This window comes from Pogoniulus pusillus, chromosome Z (assembly GCF_015220805.1).
Source record: "Pogoniulus pusillus isolate bPogPus1 chromosome Z, bPogPus1.pri, whole genome shotgun sequence".
Classification (NCBI taxonomy): Eukaryota; Metazoa; Chordata; class Aves; order Piciformes; family Lybiidae; genus Pogoniulus; species Pogoniulus pusillus.
The window spans coordinates 15,858,337-15,875,652 of NC_087309.1; the positions used below are offsets into that span (position 1 = coordinate 15,858,337).

At 42.2% G+C, this 17,316-nt stretch overlaps 1 protein-coding gene across 11 annotated transcripts in view; it reads right to left on the reverse strand.

The window, feature by feature from the left end:
* Positions 1 to 17,316, reverse strand: part of CELF4 (CUGBP Elav-like family member 4) — an 869,014-nt gene that overhangs the window by 58,408 nt on the left and 793,290 nt on the right. For 7 of the 11 annotated variants that reach the window (XR_010301405.1, XR_010301404.1, XM_064140832.1 and 4 more), the window contains exons 9-10: positions 6,411 to 6,476; positions 4,654 to 4,734 (exon numbers count right to left, since the gene is read on the reverse strand). Coding sequence is in view for 9 of the 11 variants with exons in the window: in XM_064140832.1 (XP_063996902.1) it covers positions 4,654 to 4,734; positions 6,411 to 6,476 (147 nt within the window). In the remaining 2 variants the exon portion in view is untranslated. The remainder of the gene's footprint in view (positions 1 to 4,653; positions 4,735 to 6,410; positions 6,477 to 17,316) is intronic. The other 4 variants (XM_064140834.1, XM_064140830.1, XM_064140833.1 and 1 more) reach the window with 1 other exon arrangement.

Genomic DNA, 17,316 nt, shown 5'->3' on the forward strand with positions numbered 1-17,316 from the left:
GATGCTCCCACCTTTTATTAGCTGTTACTCATCCCCCCGGCTGGCAGGAGAAGTACGGCAAAGTCAGGATTCTGACAGATGCCCGTTTAAAGCTCATTAAAATTCCTGGGCCTCAGCATGATTGAAGTCACAGGCTCTCCACATTTCCTTTTGGATTAATGGAAAATGAAGCCCTAATGAATATTTGCTAAGCACGATTTTCCCTACTAATTTGCTAAAAGGACTGTCATGAAGGAACAGCTGATTCTTTGCATCTTGCACATTTCCTAGAGGTCATGACTATGGGAGCAGGGTTTCTTCCAAATGGGGATGATAGTGGTACAGTGGGATAATTAACTAATTAGGCACCCGGTCATCTGCTTAGCTAAATTACTTTTGAACCTCAGTGGCCCATAATCAGCTCCCCTGTTTCAAGCCAAGCTTTTCCATCTTCCCCCACCTCCTGTCTGTCTCTTCTTTAGACTCCTCACTGAGCAACTATCTCTTTTCCAGTCCTTGCCACAGTTAATTTCTACATAACGTGGAGTTACTGGCACAATAAACTAGATATGAAACAGTCTGAAAGTGTTAAACAAACACTGACCCCCTTAGGTGTCTGTCAGAATTGAGAAAATTCCACCCAGGAGAAAATCACAGTCCAGAATAGCAGGGAAAAAAAATCATTCCTTCATTTGAGTGTGCCTCAGAGCACTTCTGCTATGGGATTTGAGATCCACATTATAATGTATAAAACTTGGGTAAAACCTTGGCTTTGCTGCACTTAGTGGCAAAATTTCTATTGACATCACCAGAGACAGCAGTTTGCTCTGTAAAACTGGCAAATTCTTTCAAAAATACCAGCTGCATTTCCTGGGGCCTTGGATGTGTTGTGCACAAGTAGGGATTCTGCCAATGTGTACTGAGTAACACTTACTAAGGCATAAGGCAGACCAGGAGGCACACAACTTCATCTACACAAGGTTTGGAGGTTGGGTTTAAGGAGGAAACATAGTTCACCTTGAAAAAAGCTTTGTCTCACATTGCTCAGAAGCCAAGAGGAATTGACCAGGGAAAACATGAAAAAGGAAAGGCTATCCTCAAAGCCCATCTCGGCTCTAAAATGTGCCTGTGGAAAACACACTGCAGCTTCCCATATCAATTCAGATATTCAAGGCTGAAACCATTCTATTGCCAGCCATGGAGTTTTTTTTTTGCTGATTTCCAGTGGAGAAAACTTCACCTGCTACTGAGAAACAAACTGAGGTTGTCTGATTTGATTTGCCATCCTCAAAAATGAAAATTCTACCATTAGAATTCAACAAGGAATTTCATCCTAAATCCATCCAAAAGTCACCTACCGTAGTTAGACTCTTTGGTAAACATTTTACAAAACAAGATCTATATGCCTCAGACCTTCTACCTATTTTTTTGTTTTGTTTTGCTTTGTTTTGTTTTTGGGTTGGTTTGTGTGTTTTGTTTTGTTTTTCCTGAGTCAAATTAATCAGGCACTCTGTGGAAAAAATATGTGCTTATGGGTATGGCTGCCTCTTTGTATAGACTTGTATCTTTTTAAGAAACAAAAGGCATGAATATTTCATCTTTGAGTACTATGAGCAGCTAAGTTAGTTCTCAGTGCATACGCAGAATGAGTTTTAAAAAAACTTGGTCAAGATCTCTGAAGCAAGAAGGAAATCACAACTGGTGTGGCAAACCCCTAGTGAAGACTCCAGTTGTCTCATTGGAGAGAGGTCCTTTTATGGGCTAACAGATTATCAAAGGTCAGTCAACATGGCAGTTCAGGGCTGAATAGAGTACTAAAATTATTTACCACACACTTTACTTTGGTTTTCAAAAGGATTTATAAATCAGCTCAAAATCTAATCCTTATCATGAGAAGAGAATCAAGGTTCATTTCTACCTTGACATTTACTGTGGCTGTTGGTTTTATGAAGTTATAGGTATTTCTGTTCATTAATAGACAAGAAGTATAAATATTCTTGACTTAGACAAAAAAAAAAAAAAGAAAAAAGAAGGAAGAAAAAATTTAAGAAATGCATAGTTTATGAATAGTCCCCAAATTACAGGAAAACTGAGACTGAAAGCACAGGAGGATGTGGTAAAGAGCTCTGTGGGAGTCCATGTTGGCTTGGGGGAATTGATCCTGAGCTGCTAAGGAATTGCTCTGCCCATGCTTCTCACCCTTCCACTCATTGTTCGGTTTTTAACACAGGAAGAGCAGCAAACCCAACCTGTCAACTGTCAATGTGAATAAACTGTATACCTGTGATGACATTATGTATGTATGTATGTATGTATGTATCTGTCCATCTGTCCATCCATGTATCACTGCATTTCTAACACTGGGAATCAATATCATAAGAAAAGACTATGACTAGACTTCCCTTGCAACAGTAATTAAAAATGAGTAATGAGTAATTAAAAATGCAGCCCTTTGGTCAGATACACACCTCACCTCTACAGAAAATACTGAGAGGCTGGAATTTCATTATCATTTCTGCATCTACTTGCAGAATTCAATCCCCACTATGGTTAAGAACAGACAGATGACAGTCACACACTTATACCACTTTATTTTATTACCTGTTTACTTCTGAGCTTCAGAGATTACATCAAGATGAATAATACCAGACAAATGTTAAATTACACCCAAGTTTTGCCTGGTTGGCATGGCCTGTATCAAGACTTCATCTCTATCTTTCATTGGTTTGGATCTATTCCACCCTCTGCATCCTGGCAGCCTCAGTGTTCATGTAGAAGTAATGACTAATCTCTACAGGAATGTTGCCGCAGCCAAGGGCTTGTTATTGAAACAGAATCTGTGAGTGGAGAGTTAGCATTGTTATTAACAATGTGATCATCAATGTTATTATTGCAGTAGGGATGGTTCATTAATGAATCAATGTTTGTGCACATCCTTGCAAATACAAAGTACTCTTCTTAGCACTGAACATTATTATCAAGAAAGTTCCCTCTTTACTATGCTTTCCTGTTAAAAGCGTTCAAAGGTCTTGATCCTCTGAGAAGGGGAGCATCATGTCTTAGAAATTCTCCCTCTAGAAGGCAGGAGAGAAAGCTACCACATCTACAGGCTGCAGAAGAATGGAGGACAGTGGTGCTTTATCTCAAATACGTGGCTCTCAACCATCCTCAATACCAGCTTCTTACAGGAAGGAGGGAAAAGATATGAGATAATCTGTCCACTGGGTGACACTCACCCTCAACCACAGGGACACATCATGCCTTGCAACCACAGAGGTCACTGGGTGGCAGATCTTCCAAGTGTGCACAACAACTATCCCTTGCTTCTGATAGTTCCTGGCAGAATGCTCTGCTGAGCAATGATCTGCTCGCCATTTTGTCCTATGCTTAATCTAGCCCCAGTAAGTAATAAAAAGCAAAGTCCTTCAGCATGGGGGAAACATCTCTGTAATGATACGTTAGGTCTGTGCATCTGTTCTCACAGCAGGGATATGTACTAGAGCTAATCAGGAGCTGGAAGTTGTGTTCCCCAGGAAATTCTGACATCGGAAAAAAATTAATTCCAAATTAGATCGAAATGCCAACATTTCTAATTTTCTCACAAAATGAGATTTCTCTCCCGAAGTAGTTCTAGGCCATCAGAATGTTTTAGTTTGATAGTGTAATCTTGATTAATTTCTTTCTGACTGTTACACTATATTAAAATATTAAATGTCATTATATATATATAATAACATGTATAACATCGGCTATATCTGAATTAGTGATCTAATAGAGGATAAAAGTTGAAATGTAATTATTTAAAATGAAGCTGAAGCACCTGACTTAAATGTCTCACTTAGGCAAGCAGTCTCCTCTTCTTGTCAAAATGTAATAGTGGATTTCCTGGAGGACGACTGGGACTACCTGAGTGAGTTGCTTGTGAGGATCCCTCTACTCCAAACTGAATGTAAAGGGAACAGTGCATGACACGGTTGCCTCCCAAAGCATTTACATGCAGCAGTAGGAGATTCACCTCTCCTTACTTTCCTGTCTCCAGTGAAGCCATTCTCTCCTGCAGACCAGATAACCTAGGCTCCTCTCATGGACAACACAAAGAAACAGAGATTTTCGATGAATAGTTAATATCATCCTCATACAGGGATTGTGCTTTAAAAGGGCTGACTTCTGTTTTCAAGTTATCAAAAGAGGCTAAAAGGACTACATCCATTTCTCTAAATAGAAAACCCTTGCTCTCTAAATAGCAGGTGTTTGAAATCGTGTTACTGACTTCTAATAAAGGGCCACCAATGCTTTGTTTTCTGTTAAATTGTTTATTTAAAAAAAAAAAAAAATTTCCTCTGCATTCTTGCTGCTTGCTTCAAACACAGATCCCCACTGGACATTACTGCCCGTGTTGCTATCAGGCCTTTTCATGGCTCATGCACATCAGCATGCTGCCCTCCCTGGGGACTGAGGAGACCTCAGCAACAGTTCTCTGTAAGGATGTTGCTGTATACTATTGTAAGTGCTAATGATGCCATGCCACATAGACAAATGGAGAAAAGACTCAGTGAACCACAGAGTTATATCAATTGGGCATTTAATGGATACTCTTTAAGTGCATGTGGAGGGGAACCAATGTTGTAGGGGTGGTGTGCTGGGGCCAGAAAGAGAGGCAGCCCAGTTACTCACCTTCTCTCTGTTGCTGTGGGATCATGGGAGGTGGCTGTGGGAATGCTTGGCTAATCTGGCCATAAGCAGCAGGGTATGCAGCTATAGGGTAGAGAAAGGGAGAGAAGAAAGAAGAACAGATTTCAGTGTTTGGGAGGTAGGCGCTTGCACTCCAAACCATCATACCAAGCTAGAGGTAGGCTTTCTCCTGGCATATTTTTCTGTGAAAAGACATCCTGTACAGCCTGAAATGTGGCAGAAGCATCATGGTCATGCTCCAGAAGATACCACATAGCCCTGAGCAACCACCCTCCCTTCAGCTTTACCAGCAGTAATTCTAGAGACAGCCACGTGGTGTAAAAGGGGTTCTCTGCTGAGATCTCTCTCAGCAGAGATGCATAACCATCACAGATGGTACCAAAAACACATTCATTCATGAGCTCCATGAGTTGATGCCCATGCTGACAGCCACATGCAGAGCACATGCACACGTTTCCCTGTGTAATTGCTCTTGTACCTTGGTTAATTCACATGCTCATAAAAACAGTTCACACATATGTTCCTTCCCTCACTCTAACCCTTGTATGTCCACTCACTGTACAGGCACAGCTGCACACACACTCTCAGATATGTACATTTTCTTTCATGTCCGTAGAGACTTCCGCTCTCTCATACAAACACATTTGAAACAGTGTGCAGCAATTAAACAATTTTCCCTACCTCAGCTCCCCCATCAAGCAGACAAGGGGAGCCATTCAGTACCACAGATGGCAGATGATGTGCCTTGCTGCTAAAAATACAGAGTACAGGTCGCCTGTGAGCCCAGAGCGAGGGGGATAGGGGGCATGTGTGTGCAGAGGGGTTAATTAACAGCTCAAAGGGTTGAGCTGCTTCCCATCTATCAAACTTCACAAGCAATGAATGACAATAACTAAAACACCAGCAAATGAAGCTCTACATGGAGAATTAAATTAAATTTCCAGATACAGCACTGACATGAGATAATAGCCATTCCTCAGTGGGAGCCCATGATTGCTCCAGTTACCACAGGAAATAATGACTTTGGGGTGTCAGCTTCCTTGCAATGTTGACCAAAGACACCTCGTGAGGGGAAACTGAACATGGTGGGGTCATGGTCTGCACCAGGTCACATTGGCTGGTGTCAGTCTATCAACTGCAAAGGAACTACTCAGCATACAGGGTGACACAAGTGGAGACTGACCCGTTGAGACCCACGAGAAAGCTGCTGGGAAGCCAGGAGTATGCCTGTACATACAGCTACTAAGCAAGCTTCAGACTAACTAGCTCGGTTATAACCAGTGCAGGTATACCTTAAAATATGGATACAGGCAAAAGTACTATACCCTACAAGGCAGAACAGCAGTGGCTCTGCAGGGTCTGGTTTCCCATCTCCTCTCCTTGCTGCAGCACTCAGGAGACTTGTTATGGAAAGAGACCTCTAAATCCACTGTGTGATTTTGCACTTGTGCACTGTGCTAAGCAGATCTGGCCTGGCCTGCCACTGAAACTGCACCGATGCACAGGTCAGTGGGATTCTCTCCCTGGTGAAAGGATTTGCTTCCTCAGGGAGAGAAGACTCTGGGTTTTATGTTTATTTTCACAAAAAGTACAAACATAACCTGAAAGTCTGTGCCCGCCCCGCTCACCCTTGTATCAGCAAGCACCTCCTTTCCCACAGCCTTCCCCCTCAGGTGTATTCAGATATTAAAGGCTTTGGAGAAGAGAAAGGTTTATTGGGAGAAAGTGTTAATACTAACGACCTGCATACTGCTGCACTCCAGCATAGGCTTGCTGCAAGGGGTCTGCTGCAGTGGGGCTCTGTGCTGTGGAGACACAAAAAAGAGAAAGAATTAAGGAGTTAAAACATGACAAGAACTCTTCTTTTCACTTCTTTCAACAATCTGTGGTGTGAGACAGGCAGACCCAGAGGCAGAAGGCCCCAGAAAAGGAGCACGTCTCTCTTTCTGTGGACAGGACCTCATGGAGCTTTTTGTGATGGCCATGAGGGCTCTGTCATCCGTCCGTATGTCACTCTGTGAGAGTTTGGAGCACAGAGTCAAATAAACCTCTCTCCTCCTTTCCTGGTCTTAAATTATGGAACCCACCTCTGATCATGAGGATTTTTGGCACTACAGTAATCAACCCCAAAGAACTCTCATCTTAAGCCAGGACTGACACTGTGCTAAGTGCTGTGCAAACTCAGATCTCAGTGACAGCTACAGTCACATAAAACTCAATCAGAGTAGAAAACAACAGGAGCATAGCAGGAAGAAGGAGATGAGAACAAAGCAATGACTCCTGCCATCCTGACATCCCTTCAAAGGACTGTATTGCTGCCAGGCAGCCCCCTGTGAGAGAGGAGATGCCGCTTGAAGGGGAGGGGGACACCACTTGTTTGCTCCAGGGAGGATGCTGTGAATTTCTGCGTAACGCATGCAGTCCCTTGCTGGCTTCAAAGTGCATTTTTTCTCTTTACAACTGTGCATTCCTCCCCCCAAAACTATTTATTTTGTGAAACTTTGAAGTCTAGCTCAAATACAACCAAAGCTAGTCACAAGGTTTTTTCTTTTTTTCTTTTTTTTTTCCTTTTGATTGATAGGGACAGGAAAAGAGAGAGAGAGAAAAAAACATGTTGGATAAGCTCTTCCTTATCTGCAGCAATAAAATATTTAAGGCAAGGCTTGGCTGAACCTCGTGTCCAAATGTCACCTTGGCCCTAATATTTCACTTCTTCTTATGAGTTTAATTTGTATATATTGGTGCTGTACAGTTCTACATTTACACAGTCCTTCTGGCTTCTTACTTCTGGGATGATCCCTTTGAGAGCCACCATTTTCCTCTTTCTTCCCATCTTCCTCCTTCCTACAAGTACAGATTTGTGGCTGGAGGCAAGGCCTTGGAGGAGGCAATGGCTTGGAGAATGTAAAGGTGTGGGATTCTTGGAAGAAAATCTGGTGTTTGAGCCAGAGGAGCTCAAAGGAGAGTCATGGACTATATACTGAAGTGTGGTGAATACTGGCAAAATGAGTGTCATAGACCCAAGGAACACAGGGAAAGTATTTTCTTACAAATACAAATACCAGCTTAAGCCTTTACTTCGAAGATGATCATTTATCATGATGGAAGTATACAAGACCTTGCAATTTTCTCCCAAAATAAAAGGAAGTATGTGGAGCAGATTAAACTTGGAGAGGATAAACCAAATTAGCTGGCTAAGGCTTGGAGATTCCTTGATCAATATGGCCATCACAAGAACATTGCAGATGGGATAGTCACAGGAAACAATAAGTGGGCTTACAGTCTCAGGTTGGTGTTACTTTGATGATTTCCTGGTATGTGGATTAGGAAAATGCTATTCTACTGTAAGCATTTTCACCTCTTGGAAAAGAGTCTGAGAAGAATGTATTAAAACCTGTGGGAAATCAGTAGAAGACATAGTAAAGGTGCAAATCTGTATTTTTTAACTTGGAGGAAATGCTTGAAAAATACAAAAAAGGGTTTCCACTTATTCCTTCCTTCTTGAAGAATGTAGTAACTAGAGTTTGTTCAAAACTGTTTCTTCTAAAACCAGAATGTTGAGCATACGACTCTAGAAGAAAACTGGATGGATGTGAAAGATTGAGTGGCACACCAGTTCTTGCAGGTTGTGGGAGAATGGATCATAGAATCATAGAATCAACCAGGTTGGAAGAGACCTCCAAGATCAGCCAATCCAACCTAGCACCCAGCCCTAGCCAGTCAACTAGACCATGGCACTAAGTGCCTCAGACAGGCTTCTCTTGAACACCTCAGGGATGGTGACTCCACCACCTCCCTGGGCAGCCCATTCCAATGCCAATCACTCTCTCTGGCAACAACTTCCTCCTAACATCCAGCCTGTACTTTCCCCTGCACAGCTTGAGACTGTGTCCCCTTGTTCTGTTGCTGGTTGCTTGGGAGAAGAGACCAACCCCCACCTGGCTACGATGTCCCTTCAGGTAGTTGTAGACAGCAATGAGGTTCACCCCTGAGCCTCCTCTTCTCCAGGCTAAACAGCCCCAGCTCCCTCAGCCTCTTCTCATAGGGTTTGTATTCTAGGACTCTCACAAGCTTTGTCACCCTTCTCTGGACACATAATCACTCAGAATCCACAAAATGACCAAGTCTTGTCAAATGGAAGGTATCCCCTGAGGAAGACATGGGCACATGTGGTAAAGAGAGTAAATCTTTGTAAGACAACTGGTTTTGCAGTCTGAAGATCATCTACTGTGTCTGTCCCAAAGGAAACTGCCCTCGTTTAGTTACATTCATCTGTTAATGAAGCTAGAATTATCTCAATTGATCAGGAGATACACGCACAGCATTTCCTTCCTCTTCATCCGAGGCTGAACTAAAGCATGCTCATTTTCCATCTGACATGCTGACAAGTAGCAGTGACTGTTTTTTTGTTGATCAGGGCAAAGTCACTAGGCAGTACCTGTCTGATTGTGGTGCTTCAATCTTTGCTTTAAGTGAGCACACATGGGAACTCCCCACACCCTTAGCTATAGCTGAGTCCATGTCTTGAACAGGACTGACTGGTTTACTAGAAAGCTGCTCTCCTTACCACATCTGTGGATATCTTGCTTGCCTTTAGAGCTATATTCTGCTCATCATAATTAAGCTGTGCTGCTTAGCAAATAATACACTGAAAGACATTGTTCACCTTTAAGATTAAATATTAAAACTGGATAAATGGTCTATTTAAAGACTTTGGAGCAAGAGGGTTTTTTTGCCTCCTACAAAAAGCTTTTAGAATTCAATCTTTACCTGAGTCTTAAAAATCTTTAAGAATCCAACATTTTTCTGAGTCATAGTGACTTGTCACCAAGAGTAGTATCTAACTGGATGTTTCTTTTACAAGAGGATGCCTTGTGCCCCAGAGCATGCAAGAAATTTCCTTCTAGCTGTGGATGCCTCATTTCTTGAAGTGTTTAATCCAGGTTGGGTGAGGCTTTGAGCAACCTGCCATTCCCAACCCAGTGGGAAGACTCTTTCCTGGTTTCAGTCAGCTTTGCTGCAAGGTGGGAATGATTTCCTTACATGAAAAGAAGATGCAGAACCCTAGTATTGACCCAATCATCCCTGCACAATCTTGGAAAGAAGTGAGTTGAAAGCATCTCCAGACTGTAAGATGAAACAGTATGGAGAGGCAGCAGCCTCTGACTTGAGGCTTCTTGCTTTATTTTAGTCTCATACCCCACCTTGGCCACTTGCAAAAAGCAGCTGTGGTGCAGGAATTTAATTTGGCAGCTCTTAAAATAAGCTCTTTGCTCTGTGAAGATCTTGTCTTCCTTATCTCAAAGGATGTGTTTACTTATCAAATGGAGACGTGACTTCAGTACAGTGGGTGTACCCATGCTGGCCAACATGGCCTGTGATGATCTGGTGACACAGGCTCTGGGGCCTGCTGGATACCCCAGCAGGAAGCCAAAGTAGCTGCTCAATCTGCCATTGAATTAAACCTAGTGAAGGTCATAACTGCCTGAGCTCCCAGCTGTAGTGTGGATGAAACCAATGACTGGTGTTGATCCAGAACTCTCAAGATACAATTGAGAAGGGTGACAAAGCTGGTGAGAGGCCTGGAACATGAACCCTATAAGGAGAGGCTGAGGGAGCTGGGGTTGTTTAGCCTGGAGAAGAGGAGGCTCAGGGGTGACCTCATTGCTGTCTACAACTACCTGAAGGGAGGCTGTAGCCAGGTGGGGGTTGGTCTCTTCTCCCAGACAACCAGCAATAGAACAAGGGGACACAGTCTCAAGTGGAGCCAGGGGAAGTACAGGCTGGATGTTAGGAGGAAGTTGTTGGCAGAGAGAGTGATTGGCATTTGAATGGACTGCCCAGGGAGGTGGTGGAGTCACCATCCCTGGAGGTCTTCAAGAGAAGCCTGGATGAGGCACTTGGTGCCATGGTCTAGTTGACTGGCTAGGGCTGGGTGCTAGGTTGGATTGGCTGATCTTGGAGGTCTCTTCCAACCTGGTTGATTCTATGATTCTATATATTTGAGAAGGTTTTGGTATGCTGTGTTCAGTAAAGTGACAGCACTCTTACATACTAGTAACACATTAGTGTAACACATTAGAAGTTCATGAAGGGGTCAGATGTATATATAGGGCTCGCTACCCAGAGTCAACTTGCCCTGGAGCTTACATGCAACTGTAGTTTGGAGCACATCATGTACTAAAATTCAAAATGAGAAGGACACATGAATCATTTCTGTCTCTCACCATTACGAGACCATGAAGGAAGGCTGCTTTATTCCTTAATAAGATATGCATAACCTACTGAGGTGTGCATCCCTGTGGCCTTCACACAGATAATTCTACATTATGGTTACTTTCTCCAAGCTACACTTCTCCCCATCCAAGCTGGCCAGTGTTCCCTGTTACTGCAAGTATTAGTTGAACAAAGTCATAGGAGGCTGAGAACAGACATCAGCTCCTCTAAGTGCTATCTGTGTCAGGGTGTAAGCTCACTGGGGCCCAGAAGGTAAATAGCTGAGTAAGGGCTAGTAAAAGCTATGGGAATATAGGAGACACTAGGTGAAGTACATAGATATCATAAAGCCCCTTAAAGGGGCTTTTGGACTTAACTAGCATGTCTCTAAATTGTAACATCACTAAAACACTTTGAATGTTCTGGTGACTACTTACGCAGATGCACCCATAGATAGCAATTGAAAGCTCTACTTGTGGGAGATCTTATGTTCCACATACAGAGGTTCAAGAGATTAAGCATGGTGTAATATGCACACTGACGATCAGCTGGGCAAGTGGAAGAAGCAAAGAGGCTTCTTAGAGGCCAGAGGACAGCTATCAGTCAGCTCTGCTGAAGTCTGTGAAGCCCTGTGGCTTTGCAGAAGCTTAAAATTGGTCTTTGCCTGGGCAAACTAAAGGTGTACTGTGAAAACAGACGCTAATTGTAACTTCATTTGGTGGCTGAGGGCAAGAGGCTTATCCCTGGATATCACCTCTATATTAATTTGATCATTTCCACATTTCCACAGAAAAAATCTTGCTCAGGTACCACTGTCTTTTTGCAAGATGCCCCTGGCCAAGATGCCACAAGGTGACCATAGCAGATAACCTTCCATAAACCTGGAGACATAAAACAAGCCGATGACCTACTATATGGCCATAAATATAAATTTAACGAAGGCAGCACTTATTCATTAGGCAGAAGTCAAGAAATGACTCCCAAGTCCTTCAAAGAAAGTAGATCTGTTAATGTCACTTTTCAAATCCTCTGGCTGATGCCAAAAACTAAGGATGATTTCCCAAGTCAGCATGAAATATCAGGGCTTTAAAATTAACACCAGGAAGCTTTCTTACTACTGATATATCCTCTAGATTTAAATCCATCTTTTTAAAGGTGTATTCAGATAGTGTTAGGCCTGACATTTAGCTTTTGTCAGAGAATGAAAGGATGGAGGTGGCAGAATGAAGTATGATGTTAAAAATAAATAAAATCAGTTTAAGTGATGTTCTATAAAGAATCCCTCCTGAGATGTCAGTTACCCAGCTACAGTGTCTGGCCAAGGTGAGCTGTTATGTGAGTGTTCCAGGTGAAAATGTTTGTACAGGACAGAGGGTTGGAAACTGCTGTGATGGTCACGGATGTAAATCAGGAAGAGCTGCACTAAAACTGCTGTGTGTGGAAAAATGGATGATGGTTACTGCCTGAGCCATCAAAAGGGAGCCGTCCATCTCCCTCATGCCTATGTCCCAGTTTGGAGTAAGACTAAACCAAGGAAATATGCTTTCTGAGCCAGAGGAGCTCAGTGTTTCTGAGAGGCAAAAGCACTTTTTGGTACATTTAGGGAACCTAAGACACTCTGAGATTTTACTTCAGTGGAAGGAGTCAGCGAATCTTATGATATCCTCTTCACCCTCTGTTCTGATTGCCTAAATGTTTTCTGGCATTCATGCTTTAATCCATCTATTTCACTCTATTTTGCAGCACTACGCCCAGCATGGGTCTACAAAAACATGTTATCACTCAGATCCACAGTTTTGTGCTTTGCCCCAGCTATTAGCTCCTCTCACAGTTATGGATGCATTTTACACCTCTTCCAGCAGGAGCTTAGCTACTGTCATCTCTGAGAGGGTGGATGGAGGAGGTGGGTGATAAAGGAAAGGCAGCACTGTTCAGTCAGGGAGGGGGTAATAATAACAAAGAAAAAAAAAGATCTGTGTGAAGGCCATCATTTAAATAAATAAATAAATGAGTGGGAGGGCTCTATTCACCTTCTCCTTAAATGCAATTTACATTGCTCTCTGCAGCCCTAATCTATATCCATAATTATATCATTTCATACAACAAGCTTGCAAGAGGTCTTAAGAAATTTATGTAGATTAAAATTCTTGGGTGCCATAGTACATATTCCATATTATTAAGATTGATTGGGACAGCTGATGCTGTGATTAAAGAAGCCTGCATTTACTGTTGTAATTAATTAGGTATTCAGACACAACAATAACTGCAATAACAGAAAGGATGTGCTGATCTGGCAGAAAACAGAGACCAATCCTGCATATTATAGTTTCCTTTCACCATTTAAAGGCTGGACCCCACTCAGTCAGAGATATGTTGTGCCATTGTCTCTTCCTATTTTTGGCAGCATCCCCAGGTATTATAGGTGCCTGTTTGAGACTACATTATAAAATTGCTATAACACTTGTATACTTCATCCCTGGAAATCATAATTGTCTTTATTATTTTCTTAAGAGTCCTACCTCCAAGTTGTATCCCTAATCACTGTACTGCTGAGATGAGTGCTGTGTAAAAATTTGTTAGGTGCTGTGCCTGGCAATGAAGACCTTACAGTGGACAAAGCAAGAAAGACACAGATGACACAAAAATACAGAGCTGGAGGTGGCTGGCCAAGGTGACAAACTAGTGCAGCATCAGAGTTAGGGCAGAATTTCCTCCCCTTGCCTACGGCCATAAACACATAAGTCAGAGTTAGGTTTTAAAAACTGTTAAGTCACTCTAGTTTCATATTTTGGGGGAGCATAAAGTCACATTTAAAAATAAAACACGAGGTTTTAACTTATGACTGTCTCTGAAAATGACAGCACAGAGCCCAGTGTGTATATAAACCTTCCAATTCATAGGTGAAAATACTTTGGCTCTGGAAAGAGTTCCACAACTGCCTTAAACAACCACATTCATTTTGGCTGCAGCATGATCATTGGAGGCATCATTAAAGTAACTTAGATTACAATTGAAGATGGCAACTTATTATTATATTTTTAATGAGTGCATTCCTTCACTTATTTATTTTACCAGTAAACTGTGGTTTATGGCACGTGGCAGATTGTTACAAATGGGTCCAAAAAATGCTTCCTAGTCATAATGATGTTTTAGGTGCTCACCATTGCAGTTTCAGAACTGCTGATACACAATATGAATGGAAAAACTCTTACCCAGAGATTTATGGTAGACAAATGCAATGCAGCCAAAGATTTCTCATAATAAGTAACACAGCCTCAAGGATGCTGAGCCAAGTACATTTTTAGGGCATGGTGTGTGTCTGAACTGAATGCTGTGGGGTCTGGTTTTCATCTTGAACCTCCTATAGATACACACAGGTCACTTGTTTTCTGTTCTGCTGATTCACTTCCTCTCTGAACTCTTCTTGTTTGACATCTTTCAGGAATGAAATATCATGATGAGCATGTGAGGAAGCCAGTCTCACTCTCTGCCTGAAAAAGTTAATCCCTGCTCTTACCCTGTACCACTGCATGGCATCTGTTGTGGTTAGGACTGATCCAGGACTGACTGGTCCAGAGCAGCAGCCTGTCCATCAAGAATGCTGCTAGCTAATTGACAAGCTAATAGATAAGGCTGTCATATTAGGATGCCACTAACTCCTCCCATAGAAAATTAGCTGAGGTAATAATAATTGGAGGTCGATTTCAAATCCTGTCTCTCCTCACAGTGGGTGAAACTGGTTACTGTCTGGTGGCATTTTGTTGAGACAATGAAAATGCACTCATGGTCTCAGTTCAGTTCTTAATAGAAGAATTCCTACAGAACAGGAATTCACCTGTGGGTGACACCTTTACTGTCAGTCTTAGCAGTGGCTGGGAAACCTGTGGGCAGAGAGGCTTGACTGCCCATTCATACTGCTAGCTACTCCTCACTCAAGAGGGCTTGTCCCCAAAGAAATTGTGAAGGGGACCTTGCTCTCTTGCTAGTCCAGATGTACAAACAGTGTAACCAAAGGGCAGTGGGGTGCCCTCTTCTATGTTAGTACACAGGAGAGATGAAGCTAGACTGGCAGTGGTGGATAGCCAAAAACAGATCTGCTGTGTACTTGACATAATAAATGAAACATCTTATATCAAAACCACTGTGGCCAGCAGGGGAGGTGACCATCCCCCTCTACTCAGCACTGATGAAGCCACACTTCAAGTGCTATGTTCAGTTTGGGGTCCTTCACTATAGGAAAGCTATTGAGGTGGTGGAACATGTCCAGACAAGGGCAATGAGGCTGGTGAAGGGCCTGGAACACATGACCTACAAGGAGTGTCTGAGGGAGGTGGGGTTGTTCAGCCTGGATAAATGAAGGCTGTGGGGAGATTATTTCACTCTCTACAATTATCTGAAGGGAGGCTGGAGTGAGGAGGGAACAGCCTCTTCTCCTTGATGACAAATGAGAGGACTAGAGAAAATGGTAACAAGCTGCACCAGGGAAGGCTTAGTCTAAATACTAGGATATACTTCACAAAGCTGTCATACCACTGGATCCATTTGCTAGCTGTAGGAAAGCTGGACATCCCTTGATACAGGAGGAATGACTTTGCCTGAGAACTGTTGGATGTTAGGAGGGGATTTTCTGGCTCTTCCTGGGCACATCTCTGGGTGGAAGACCACAGAGCAATCCTCACTCTCTTCTGAGGTTTCTGCTCTGTGTATACTTCTATTTCCCTCATTTTGTTGATTCTTAACAGCTAATCTCTTCTCCTTCCTTTTTTACTTCTCTTTATCATCCCAGTATTCTCGTCCTCTCCCTCTTGTTCTATTCCTAATGAAGCTTTATTTTTGAAGAGAGTATTTTGTCCAATTCCTCACAAGGTAAACCTGTAAGACAGGTCTTGTTATCAGAGAGATGAATGGAAATGCTATAAGACTCTGCACAAAGCAATGCAGATGGTCTTAATTTTTATTGTGCATCACTCAGTGTTAAAAGAGAAGCACTCATCTCTGTCTCCAAGAAGTTCTGGCAGAAGATACAATCTCTCTTACTATGGCCAGTGTGGAAATGGTACTCTTACACTGCTGCAAAGTGATTCACAAGATTATGGCACAACAAATTATACTCTTTGTCCTCACGATATGTTGTGACATATTGCCACTTTCAATAGCTATGCAAGCTGAAAGACTAAAGGGCATGCATTAATACACAAAAAGGTCAGATCTAAAGGGGCTCAAAATAGTAGAAGGGGAAATATTTACTCTCTTGTCATGATGTTCATGCTGAAAAGTGCACTGTGAGGCATTATGTCCCAAATGAGCTTAGAGAATGTGAGAGCGTGCCTTGCAAAGAGTCTACCTGCAAGGAATGGCTTCCCAGTCCTATTGCATGGACCCATTGCCTGGCCAGAGCCACAAAAAGAAAAGGTAAGTCCTGAAGGGACTGGGGCTGTGATCAGACACCTGCCAAATGGAGGTGCTCGACCTTCTCTTGCCTTTGACCAGAGGCAATAAATGGTTTAGTGGCCTGATATATCTGAATAATAATGTCTTTGTCTATGATACAGATAAAAGGAAAGAGCACAGGGAAAGACAGATTACATGATATGGACCTGTTTTTACAGTGCAAAGGCTGTGGTGTTCTGGAGCCTCAAAAATATTATAGCTAGACACAAAGGTGGACATTTAGTCAAACTGCACAATTAATGAGATTTATTTCTGTCTAAATGGTGTGGATGTCATACCTCTACAGATTTTCATTGTCTTGTTTAGCTATTTTCAGGCAACAAAGAACATTCTACAACAGGATATAATGGTGTGAGACCACATTTGAGGGTTATTTTTTTTTGAGTATGAAAGAGTATCTGAGAGCAAAAATCTGGCTTTAAACTATATATAACAAGTCATAATCATACCAATACTATGATTATGTATAGTGCTGCAGCACTCTTATCCACTTTGAGAATGAGACATACCATAAAGGAAAGGTGTTTAGAAGATGCTGACTTTGTTTAGGAGCCAGCATGTTCTTCTCTTCTCTATAATATTTGTGTGATTTCATGCTCAGCTCTGATATTTTATATCTGTTGTTGAATTTAGAAACACAGACATGCAGAAATACAGATGTGCAGAAACACAGAGTAGGGACACTAACAAATGTTACTGAGGAAAATGTCAAAAATCCCACAGTGAACCATGATGGAATAAGTTGCCCAGCGATGAAAATTTCTTTTTAACCCTAAGCAATTAGTGGACAGATTATGTAACAAAGCATGAATGCTTGTGTCCTTTCTACATTTTTATCCAGTCTAATACAGTTGTGGATATTCTCATAACCCATATAAATGTCTAAATATATTTTTTTTGTTTTGTTTAATGCTGCTAAGCTCCAGGCATCAATAAAGCCTGTGGCAAGCAGTAATGTTTTGGCAAATGTATAAATGC